This window comes from Chiloscyllium punctatum, chromosome 45, assembly GCF_047496795.1.
Source record: "Chiloscyllium punctatum isolate Juve2018m chromosome 45, sChiPun1.3, whole genome shotgun sequence".
Taxonomy (NCBI): Eukaryota; Metazoa; Chordata; class Chondrichthyes; order Orectolobiformes; family Hemiscylliidae; genus Chiloscyllium; species Chiloscyllium punctatum.
This window is the reverse complement of record NC_092783.1, coordinates 52,543,412-52,556,448: the sequence shown is the minus strand read 5'-3', so window position 1 is coordinate 52,556,448 and position 13,037 is coordinate 52,543,412. Positions and strand designations below refer to the sequence as shown.

Below are 13,037 nucleotides of genomic sequence, written 5' to 3'. Positions count from 1 at the left end.
TTGCCAAATTGCAGCTTCCGTGGTGTAGGTAAGTTTTGGAGCACATCGCCCTGGACTTCCTTAAGAGTATGGTGCAACAGAAAATGGAGCTTTTTCTGGCCTATATAGATGCAGACCTGTTGGCTATATTGGTTGGAACCTTTGTGAAGTCATGAGGGTTATGTCTGGCAGGCCAGGGGCTCCTGGGAGGAAGAATTCCAAACAAATACAGGTAAGCCTACTGAAGCTCCTGGTGTTGGAGAGCTTTGCTGGGATTGGGCTGAGTCCGGTAACTTAATGTAATTTAATATGCCTTAGTTCAACTCAAAAAAATCTAAATTAAACTAAGTTACTTATTGAATTATAGTTGTGTAGATTTGTTTTTCTCTCTCTCTCTCCCCTCGGTGGTTTGTGGAGTAGAGTAGTTTGTTTACTGTTATTGTTGTTAAAATAAGATTATTATACTGCTTTGTAGTGATTTTATAATTTTATAAAAAATTTAAAATCTTTTCTCAATAAAAATATTCACAAAAATTGTTACTTGCTTCTTAAGCATTTCAAAAATTAAAATAATAAACTAAATTCACATCTTTACGCCTCTCGAAATATCCCAAAACACCAAAATCATTAAGTTGCCTGGAGTGAATAAAGCTTGTATGTTAATAAATACAATAAATGTTAAAATTAATAAGGTTCACACTTCCTAACCTTACATTAATTATTGAGGTAATACAGTACACAAAGTTGCTGCTTGGACAATGGGTAAATCCAGCAACACATTTCTGCTGAGCAGTAAATGAGCAGTAAACATGAGCAACAGGAAATCAAGTGCTGCCATAAAATATATTGGAGTACAAAATGCATTTGACCTTCATGGTTGATACAGCCTTTATCAAAGTCTATCACCAATATAGATTTGGGTTAGCAGGTTTTCTTAAATTTTGATCACAGTGCTTTCACTTTGAACGCTATGTGATTTTCAGTTTCAGAGCACTGACATACAACAAACAAGAAACATACATTTTTGAATGTTTTGAACTTTCAGAAAAGACAAATGCATATGAAACATAATAGTTGTTCAGGAGACCTTTATTAGATTAATGACATTTTTCATCTACTTTTCTTCATAGTACAGCAATGAAAAAGGTTGTATGCAATAGAAAATTACCAAATAATATGTCGAGTCGTATGTGCTCCCTACTTTCAACATTCCAAGTATTGCTTAAATAACTGAAATGGAGTAAGACTCCTCTTCGATTTCACCCAGTGGCCTTTTAGGTTTATAAGCAATTGCCTTATCTTTTGCGAAATCAGGTTGAAAACAAGAAGCAGTACTAGTGAGAACCCACTATATTTAAATTATCGACTAATCCGATGACAGCAATGACTTTGCATTTGCAGAGGTTACACTGTACGACAGAGACAGAGACAGAGACAGAGACAGAGACAGAGACAGAGACAGAGACAGAGACAGAGACAGAGACAGAGACAGAGACAGAGACAGAGACAGAGACAGTCTTTAACTACCTCAAATTGAAGTGGTTACAGAAAGCCAAAAAAAATCATCTATCCGTGGCAGTGTCCATCCCCTTCCCATTTTTCTATTGTCTTCACTGGCTGTTCTATATTCATCCAGCATATATAATTCAAATTGTCAGAGAAGGTTAGATCACCAAATTCACAGTTACAATTCTGCAGATACTAAAGTTAACTTTAAACCATGATGACTGCATTGCTTGCACACATTATATGTGGCAATCTTCCATCACAAATTAACTACCACCAGCAAGGTAGTAAGCTAATTTTCTCATTTATTATATATTTATTAAAGTTTAAATCATAAAGGACAAGGTTTCATTATTGTGAAGAATGCATGATAATACTTCAATGAACAGCATAGACTGTGCCGTGTTGTGAATATTATTTGGTTTATTTTCAGGTTTGCCTGAACAATGTCAATTTTATCCTACACAAAGACAATGCTTTAGTGCCAGGGGACAAAAGTCAGAATATTGAATGGAGATTTATTGAAAGAAAACATGTAAAGGATTCTGAATGCTTTGGTCAACCTCCTGTAAAGTATATGGTATGAGTATGCAATATCATTCTTACAAGCCCGGTATTATTTTGTCACTAAAATAGAACAGAGCTGAGAAGATGCTGAAAACCTGAAACAAAAACGGAAAGTGCTGGGGAAACTCAGCAGGCCTAGCAGCATCTTTGGACAGTAAGCATAGTTTCAGTTCAGAGTCCAGTGACCTGTCACCAGAGGGTTACTGGACTCTGTTTTCTCTACACAGATGCTGCCGGGCCTGCTGAGTTTCTCTAGCAATTTCTGTTCTTGTTTCATTATTTTGTCACTACTCTGTGATGCAAGTGTTGATGACCCTAAAAAAGGTATAATCGATGTTTTACAAAACAAGCACGAGTTATTTTTAATTTTATCAAAACGCTGTAGAATTTAAAACAATGGATTTCTCCAACTTTTATCATCAATTAACAGGTCTCCAATTAAGATTTGAAAACAACAGCCACAGCAAAACCAATTCTGTCCCCTCAGTTATACCTGCTGCTTCACGACCACAATTTTCGTGTATAAACTAATGATAGTCAATGGGTAGCACCAACTAAATTCACAAAACCAGTTTCTCCCATTAATGAAGGATAGTCAAGAAATGAGTATTTAATGAGATTTTCAGTAATAACAAATGATAGAGTATATTACTGAATTGGTTTGGTCAGCAATATTGATTTTCCGATCAAAACCACAATAGAGAATTAACTGCCTGTACGCCCCATGACCTTATATTTGATTAGATTAGATTCCCTACAGTATGGAAACAGGCCCTTCAGCCCAGCAAGTCCACACCAATTCTCTGAAGAGAGACCCACCCAGACCCATTTCCCTCTGACTAATGCATCTAACACCATGGGCAATTTAGCATGGCCAATTCACCTGACCTGCACATTTTTGGACTGTGGGAGGAAACCGGAGCACTCGGAGGGAACCCACGCAGACACGGGGAGAATGTGCAAACTCCACACAAGCAGTCACTTGAGGCTATAATTGAACCTGGGACCCTGGAGCTGTGAGGGAGTAGTGCTAATCACTAAGCCATTGTGCCACTACAAACATATACTTCATGTGGAGAAGCCTTCCTGTTCTCAATTTTTGATTTTTTTCAAAATCTTTAACTTTTAATCACAGGATTAGATTATCAAGTTCTGGACACAATTCTGTTTTTGAATTATCTACACTAGAGGGCTGTGGGTGTTCAGTGAGTTATATTCAAGGCCTAGATTGATAAGACTCTAAAAGGAATCAAGAATAATCAGGAAATCATACAAAAGTGGAGTGGATGCTGAAGTATATTAAATGGGAGAGCTGCTTGAAGTGGTTTGGTCTACTCCTGCTCAAATCTTAGGATGTCTATGGGGAGAACCATGGAAAGGAGGGATATCCTCAGTGCTCACTAAGCTGTCATCACGTTTGGTTTGTGCGTGTTTAGGCTTGGGGATTCAAGCAGAGGGTGCATTGCTGAGGTGTGTCTGCCAATATTGCCAGTGATAGTTACTAGAAGGAAACCTGGTCACTTATAATGAGCCACTGTGGAGAATTATTCTATGTATTGACTCCTACAGTACTGTTAAAAATGGGTCTTTGAGGACTTCAACAGGAAAAGACCAAATTAGTCATTTGTAAACACATTTGGAGTCATCTTGCTTTGATCATCCTGGGCCATGCTTTATTAACCCCCATCTCGCAACTGTACAAGAAACAACTGCATGAAATAATCCATTTCTCCAGCTCTAAGGTTGTTGCAAACCTGTTACTGTATTAATTATCATGGTTCTTCATTGGGATTTACATTTACACATACCGCATAGACACAAGGAGCTCAAAAATCCTACTTAGAAGAAATTGGTATTTTTTTTTAAAAATCACGTCAATACAAGTAAACAAACTGTTATTCCTTAAAGCACAAAGAAATTCTAATAGAAATAATCTTCCACAGATATACCAAGTAAAGTACTGATTAGGCTGAAAGATGTTAACAGTACTATAGCAGCCAGCCAAACATTCAAAATAATTTACTAAAACAGAAACTGCCTACTGACTGAAGTATAGGGGTGGGTTTAATTAGTAAACCTGGTTTTTTTTTGGTCAGTAATACAATAAGGAGACAGATACTAAGAGCATATGAACTACAAGCGGTGTAGGCATTCATCCCCATGAACCTGGTCTACCATTCAATACAACCACAGCTGATCTCACCTCTGCCTCAACTCCACTTTGCTGCTGCTCCCAATAACCCCTCAATCCAGCACTAATTAAAGATGCTTATGTCCTCCTCAAATTTACTCAATGTCCTGGCATCCACCACACTCTGGGAGAGTGAATTCCAGAGATTCACAACCCTGAGAGAATTGCTACTCATCTGTTTTAAATCTGCTATCCTTTGTCCTAAAACTATGTCCACTCACTCTAGAAACCAAAACAGAAATTGCTGGAAAAACTCAGCAGGTCTGGCAGCATCAGTGTAGAGAAATCAGTTAACCTTTCAGGTCCAGTGACCCTCTTCCAGACGTGACAGTAGCTAGAGAAAAAAAAGTGGATATTTATGCAGAAAAGGAGGTGGGGGAGAAGGTTGGGAGTGTAAGCCATAGGTGGAAATAGAGGCTAAAGTGGAAGGTAAACAATTGGACAAAGGAGTGGGTAAAGATAAATCTAGGAGAATGAAAAGCTGCTAATGGGGTCGATCAATAGCTGACAATGGGTTGTGTGTGGTAGCATCTCGTGTGATGACAAGGCCTGGTGTGTGAGGGTTAAGGATGAGGAAATGGGAGAAGGTGCCTCAAATTCTAAAATGATTGAATTTGATATTAAATCCAGAAGGCTGCAGAGTTCCTAAATGGAAAAGGAGATGCTGTTCTTAGCTTTGCTGGAGCACTGCCGCAAGCCAGAGTCAGAAATGGTGACCAGCGAACACGGTATTGTGTTGAAGTGCCAGGCAACAGGAAGCTGAAAACCTTTTGTGCAGACAGAAGGTAGGTGTTGTGTAAAGCAATCAACCCAGTCTGCACTTTGTTTCCCCAAAGTAGAGGAGACCATACTGAGAGCAGTGAATGCAGTAGACTAGATTGATTAAAGTGCAGCTTTAGCACAAAGGGTGTCTGGAGCCTTGGACAGTGAGAACTGAGGAAGTAAACAGGCAGGTGTTAGACTTTCTGCGACTGCAGGAGATGGTGCTGTGGAGGTTTGGGGTTGTATTGGGAATGAAGGAGGAGTGGACCAGAGTGTCCTGAAGGGAATGGTCCCTAGGGAAATCTGACAATGGAATGGAGGGGACGGTGTGTCTGGTGGTGGCATTGCCCTGGAGGTAGTAGAAACTATGGCGAATGATCCAACGAATGGAGATGCTCTTGAGATGGTAAATGAAGACAAGGGGGACCTTAATGCTGTTTGAGAGGGAAGAGAGGGTGTGAAGGCCAAAAATGCAAGAAATTGGTCAGACCTGCCTGACGGCCCTATCAACTATGATGCTGCAGAATCCTCAGTTAAGGAAGGAGGTGGACATTTTGGAGGCCCCTCTTGTCGAAGCTTGTATCATCAGAACAGATGGAACAGGACGAGGAACTGGGAGAATGGAATAGAACCTTTACAGGAAGCAGGGTGTGAGAATATATAGTCAAGGTAACTGTGGGAGTTTGAGAGTTTGTCGGTAGTTTTTAGTGGCCAGCCTATCCCCTAAAATGGAAACAGGTGTTGAGGAAGGGAAGGGAAGAGTCAGAGATGGACCAGGTGAAGGTGAAGCAGGTGGAAGCAACATCATTAAATTTTTCCAATTCTGGACAAGAGGGGGAAGCAGTGCTTACGATGTCATTGATGTACTGGAGAAAGTTGTACATTGTTCTTGATTGGAATTCTGAACCACGGTAATATGGTCATTCTAGATTGCCCCATGAGAAAACATCTCTATGTCGACTTCATCGATCCCCTTCAGCATCTTCTGTACCTCAATTAGATTTCCTCTCATGCTTTTGACATAAAGGCAAAGTGGCTAATCCGCTAAACCATTCTCTCGCCGCCTCCTCTTTTACTTTCTCCTGAGGGTATCTGAATAGTTTTGGAAACAAAGGGACATCACAGCCAAAGCAGGAGCACTTATCAACGCCACTGATAAATTAATATCTTTAGAGATACACAAAAAGTTTTCACAGGGTTTAATCCATTAGCCTTCACCGAATATTAAACCTCAATACACACTGGGTAAAGTTAAAATGCCACCGTGTTTGCTGGGAATTAAAAAGAATTATTTACTTGATGTTGACACTGAAATAGGACTGCAAGGAGTCAGTTAATTTGTCCAGAAACACAGCATGTATGACGGAGGGGAAGATAGCTACATTTATTATTAATCAAAGTTGGAGGTACAATATCATCTCGTATTACTATAGTCAAGAATTCCTAATTTAAAAGCAAGATTGGTCTACTAATGTTCACCACCATGCCTTTATGTCCTACTTTAATTCTTAGGGCTCGGTGCAAGAGACATCTCAACAACTGACCTTTCCTCATTGGCACGGTTGGTCGGGCTGCTGCTTTTTGTTTCCCTCATGACAGAAAGCCTTCAAAAACATATATACTTAGTACTCAAGATCAAATAACCTCTTTCCCAACAAGGACAGACACAAGTCCAGTACCCCACTGTTTAAAGGCACCAATTCATTCCACACTCCAAGTTCCTCATTTAGCAATGTGCTTCACTGCCCATGACAGAATAGTGCCCAACAACGTAACTATTTTTGTAGGGGTGGCAATAGAAACAGAGTGTTTGTGTGTCCACATCATGAAAAGAAATCAACAAGAATAAAGCATGGTCAAAACATTTTTAGGAAAGGCTGGGTTAGAAAACGCTTGTAAATTCAGCAAGGGAAACAGATTAATATCTTGGGTTGGTGGGGAGAAACAAAACTTTTTTTTTTAAAAAGCTGTTGCTTTTGATCTGGAGCATGGTGTATAAATTGAAACCTAGTTGAATAGAAGCTTTTCAAACAAATTGATAGATATTTTTAAAAGCAAGATTTGCAGGGCAATGAAGGAAGAGGGGAAAGCAGCGGGTCTAATTTAATAACTCCTCCCAAAAAGTGATGTTCGGAATGAGCTCTCCATATACTCATTCTTGAAAATCGTAAATCAGATATAGTAAGTTAGTTTTGCATGTTACTCCTAACTCCGACAATGGCAATCATAAAAATATTGTAAGGGAGATTTACTTGCTCCTCCTTTCCTGTATAATAATGTAACATTAAAATACAAGAGAACACAAAATAGGAAGCACATTTCATCAGAGTTCTAATGTTTCCCATTTAAGATTTAATATCATGTGATTCAAATTTATCAAATCAAAATATTCTCACTCAGGCAAATTCCCATAAGACAACACAGAAGCAATTGTTGATCAAAAAATTGGTCATGTTTCTACAATGATTTTTAAATTCTTTATTCTTTTTTTAAAATATATCTTTTTCATGTAACTGGAGTGAAAGTATTTTCTGGTCCCACTGTTGGGTATACAACCTTAGACAGGCTCATTGGCACAAAACCCACAAGTATTAAGAGAGAGGTCACCAACAGAATCCAGTGTTTGTTCATGGTCCAAAAAAAGCATTTGCAAAATAAAAAGCCTTATCACAGAAGTACATAATTGCAGAAATGCTTGGTTTGTTTGTTATACAGCAAGTGTTTGTGGAATATGAAGCTATCAAGACTCAACCAGAAATTCATGCTTGTCACCACAAACTCCATTTGGCACAATCTTATGATAAACTTGCTCTAATATGATTCTGTCAAAATGTAACCACCTAGAATTAGAATACTGACACCTTAAATTATGCTCCCTGTTAAATCGCTAGATGTATGCTTCTAATTTTCCTCACCTGATTGGTAATAATTTGTATCCTGAAGTGTAACATCTAGTGGTGTCAATATGTTAAAGCGCATAAGTAAGGCTAGCATTGCATGAAAGAGGTGAACTCAAATTCTGCATGAACAAAACCATTCACATTTGTTTTTGGCTACAGTGATATTTACAATAGTTTAGTACTGAATCAGGTTTGTTTAAAAGTTGATACTCATCATTTATTACAGTCAGCGCTGGTTCCCGAAAAAACATGAGTATCATACAACTACAATGGCAAATACCAAATTGGTTTTGATTGCCTCCATGAAAAGATTTCTTTAAAAAAAAGTTAAAACAAGAGAATCCTTTGGAACATTTTGAATTGAGCTTAAAGCTCAGGTTCTATACTAAAACAAAATAGGAAAGACGAAGCAGACAAATAAAGATTTTCTTTAAATTATTACAGTACTACTTGTTTGCACATCAATCATATACAGGCTCAAGTGATTTCGTGGAGACTGTGCTATCACAATATAACATGATAGCTACCTCTCCCGGCAGTAAATTAGAAAATCAAAACAATCATTTATAATTGAAGGAGTATAGAAAATAAAATGCAAGCAAAAAACCAGGCTGATAAAGGAATAAGATGCCTAGGATTGCAGAAATGCTCTTTGAATATGTTTGTTGAGCATTTAAACAGCTAGGCTAGCTCCTACTATACATTCTTCTACTGAGGTTTCAGACAACTTGGTCCTTCTTCGGATCATTTTGGTTCTGCTCCATCTAATACCTTCAAAGGGAAAAGAACCGTTGTATGAACAGTTATCTTGAAAATTCTGTTAATGGCTACCATATGTATAAGTTCTGCCTCTTTCATTTAAACGCAGATAAAATTTACTTATAATTCTACTCCTTACATGAAAAGTTGCTAAACCTAAATCGGTAGGCGAAGCAAAAAGTATTTTTTTTATTACACAGTCATTTGATTACTGACCAAACAATTAAGGATTATAAAGTATACGATGTAACTGATAGCATAAGATAGCGGAGTAATGTAAGGAAACTGGAACAAGGCATGGAGCATTAACTGCTGATTTAGTACCAATACAAATGCTGCTGTTCAAACATAATGTCCCCCTTGCAAGTTTACAGGTTAAATAGAATGACCTGGGAGTTTTTGGTTTATTTTGGTACAGCGATGCTTGCAGTGTGGTGTAACTCAATGCTTCAAATGTTTCCATCAGTTTATTTAATAAATCTATGTGTTAATATTTTCCACCATCTGTAATACGGTTTCTACATGATGAGGTGAGCCTGGGCATCAGAATTCTCTGTAGACTTGGTATTAGTCACTGAACAAGGTGATGTCAGTTCTTTCAGGATTTCTTCAGTTAATCCAATGGTTTCAGATGCTAAATGGGGAACTGGCCATTATTTTGTGAATATGCAAATTTCTGAAGGAAAGCATCATGTCAAGCACATGCTGAGCTCCCTCCAATACTACATTGATAAAGTAAAAGGTAAAATTTAATATTTGGACTTCTGTCAATGAAGGACCGTCACACATCAGAAGGCATTTGGTGCGTTTTCCTTTATTGGTCAGAGTATTGAGTACAGGAGTTGTAAGGTCATGTTGCAGCTGTACAGGACATTGGTTAGGTCACTGTTGGAATATTGCATGCAATTCTGGTCTCCTTCCTATCGGAAGAAATGTTGTGAAACTTGAAAGGATTCAGAAAAGACTTACAAGGATGTTGCCAGGGTTGGAGGACTTGAGCTACAGGGAGAGGTTGAACAGGCTGGGCTGTTTTCCCTGGAGTGTCGGAGGCTGAGGGGTGACCTGATAGAGGTTTATAAATTCATGAGGGGCATGGATAGGGTAAATAAACAAGGTTTTTTCCCTGGGTAGGAGTGTCCAGAACCAGGGGGAATAGGTTTAGGGTGAGAGGGGAAACATATAAAAGAGACCAAAGGGGCAATTTTTTCATGCAGAGGATGGTGTCTGTGAGGAATGGGCTGTCAGTACAATTGCAACATTTAAAAAGCATCTGGATGGGTATACGAAAAGGAAGGGTTTGGAGGGATATGGGCCGGGTGCTGGCAGGTGGGACTAGATTGGGTTGGAATATCTGCTCAGCCTGGACGAGTTGGACCAAAAGGTCTGCTTCCATGCTGTACATCTCTCTGACTCTATGAGTCACAACAGCAATGGAAGGTTTATACACAGAAAACCACAAGATGTTCAATTTTTTTTGCAATGCAAGAATCCTATGCTCAGGAGCAATTTTATTTCTTCAAGTCATTACCACATGGTGAATCTTAAACAATTCCAATAAATACATGCAATGAAGATACATTATACACAAATGTACCTGTAGTAATTAGGCTTGAAAGGTCCATTTTTGTTCAGGCCAAGATATTTTGCCTGATCGTCAGTCAATTCTGTCAAGTGCGCATCAAAGGTTGGCAGATGCAAACTGGCAACATACTCATCTGCAAGGAAACAAGATTTTTGTACAGAATTAATTACTAGAAGTAGTGAATAACTGATACAAGTAACTGTGGGGACTCAAAATTGCATCTCTGAAACCTATTCTACAATTTCTAGTTATTTAGTGTCATGGTAAAGCTATGCAATGTATTACTGCAGTCCTTTTGTCTCATATGCAGCTTTACAAATGTGAAACACAACACTACATACCCATCTTTTTAGGCAGAAGATACACATCTTGTTTATAACGTCCCTCAGGGGCATTGTAGAGCTCTATTAGAGCCAGTGCCTGTAAAGATATCAGCAAAGCTTATGAACTTACATGATATACAGGATTGGTTTAAATTCTTATATTTGCCAACTCACCTGGAATATTCACTTTTGTAAAACATTGCTCAAATCCTATTGCTCATGTTCACTGTCCATTAAACAGATTTACTACTTCAGTAACTATAAAGCACCAGCACCAGGTCTTGCACTACAGCTGGAACTGACAACCGGAAGCGGCAGAGACAGACCACTATAAATGCCGGAGGAAACAGCACAGAAGCGCTTCACAGAAGGCTCCCAAGCACTGAGGATGTCACCTAGACAGGAGACGAAACGTTTGCAAGACAAATTCCCAGCTCGGCGAACAGAACCACAACAACGAGCACCCGAGCTACAAATCTTCTCCCAAACTTTGAACCAGGTCTTGTGTCAAGGAGGCCAGAGATCTAATAATTTAAACTGGTGCTTGTTTTTGAACTCATTTAACCACACTGTTACCATTGAACAGCTGTCCATGTTTGTCATATATAACATTTTAAGAGATTTATCGTTTTTAACCAGAAGTAAAGGGAAGACCGTTTAGAACAGAGATAAGGAGAAACTTCTTCAGCCAGAGAGTGGTGAATCTATGGAGTTCATTGCCACAAAAGGCTATGGAGTCCAGGTTATTGAGTGTACTCAAGCCAGAGATAGACAGATTCTTACATATCAAGGGGATCAAGAGTTATGGGGAGAAAGTGAGAGAATGGGGAGAAGAAACCCATCAGCCATGATTGAATGATAGAGCAGACTTGATGGCCTGAATGGCCTAATTTCTGCTCCAAGGCCTCATGGCCTAAGCACTGCCCAAGAGGTGAGTAAAGTTAGGCCATCATGTGTCACATGGTAAGAATAATGAAGGGAGATGGTGATGCATTTGTAATGTCTCCAGAGTAGCAAGCCAGAAATTCAGGTGAACACTCTGTGGATGTGGTTCAAACCTCACCACAACAGCTGGTGGAATTTAGAAATTCAATTAATACATCTGGAATTGAAGTCTAGTTTCAGCAACGGTGACCACATTGTTTACCAAGGTTCTTTGGAGAAGGTAATCATCCATCCTTTTCTGATCTGGCCTATATGTGATGCTAGATCTACAGCAATGTGATCGACTTTCAACTGCCTTGTAAAATGGTCAAGTAAGCTAATCAGTTTAGTTAGGGATGAGCAACAAGTGTCAGCCTTGGCAGTGACCTCGACATCCCAGAAAATTTTTTAAAAATACAGATTAAAATACAGCAGCATTCTGAATAAACTACTGATATATTAAAGGAGACCTTTGCTACACTGCAATTAGGTTTTTTTTTGTGGAATGACCATCCAGCCACCTACCTGAGTGGTCGCTGTGATTGAAAGCACAAACGTGGGAACAGTTGAACAGCTCAAGTTCAGAAGGCGACCCTTAAGCAAGAAAAGAAAGAGGAATTGTTAAAATAGAATTTTATAATGCACATGGATGTTTACTGAACACACTTTTTGGTCAGATGACAGACAAGTGAGTAACTGGCAAGCATCACAAGCGATTCATAGAAAGCATGCAAAAGATGCACAAAGGTACCATGTAATGAGCTACAGTAGAATTCTTGTGAGCAGCAATAATGTCAATTCATCTCCTGGAATACTTTACTGCAAGTTCCAGACAATTCCTGAAAATCTTATGATACAAGGTGTCATCAGTTTAATTAGTGCTTTCACTTCTCAAGAACAGTTTGTTTCCCAACTCAACCCCAATGCACAGAATTCACTCCTGGGCAAGCGCCAATGCTCCGCTTTGAGACTTTATTTTATCATACTCTATATGTTACTTGCTAGGAGCCAAGCAGTCATCCAAATCAAATTGATTTTTCTATCTCAACTCTAAAAGGTTCCCATGACAAACCTACAAAACTGAATCTTTACAATGACAAATTTCCTACCCTGAATCATGCTACAGATGGCTCCCCCTCTACAACAACGGCCTGTCAGCTTTATTGTGTGGTCACACTTTATTTTTATTCATACCAAGGTTTTCAAAAGGTGACCACACCGTGAGATGTCATGCTCTCGCTCAGCTACACTGGCAGCATCCAACTCTCCCAGTGATGGTACGAGCCAGTTGCCCAGCACAGCTCCTGTCTTTAAGATCCTGGAGATAAGCTTGTCAATTAGATATTTCCTGGAAATGCTGCTGTCAGACACCGTAGTCTTCAAAAGGATGCTCCAGGAATTTGATCCAGCGACAGTTCAGTGATACCAGTACTGTTCTAACAGTTATTTAGTTAAACTTGCAAGACAGTGATTATTGCTCCTCATTCCCTCACTCAGGCATGACTAATAGGTTGAATGGCCTCACTCTGTACTATTAAACAACA

General features: G+C 39.1%; 1 protein-coding gene across 2 annotated transcripts in view; it reads right to left on the bottom strand.

Moving 5' to 3' along the window:
- Positions 1-1,052: 1,052 nt before the first annotated feature.
- The window catches only part of LOC140467433 (S-adenosylhomocysteine hydrolase-like protein 1), a 96,033-nt gene continuing 84,048 nt past the window's right edge, over positions 1,053-13,037 (bottom strand). For both annotated transcript variants that reach the window (XM_072563786.1, XM_072563787.1), the window contains exons 14-17: positions 12,019-12,087; positions 10,588-10,666; positions 10,259-10,379; positions 1,053-8,676 (exon numbers count right to left, since the gene is read on the bottom strand). In XM_072563786.1, coding sequence (XP_072419887.1) covers positions 8,670-8,676; positions 10,259-10,379; positions 10,588-10,666; positions 12,019-12,087 — 276 coding nt within the window. In that variant the 3' untranslated portion in view covers positions 1,053-8,669. The remainder of the gene's footprint in view (positions 8,677-10,258; positions 10,380-10,587; positions 10,667-12,018; positions 12,088-13,037) is intronic.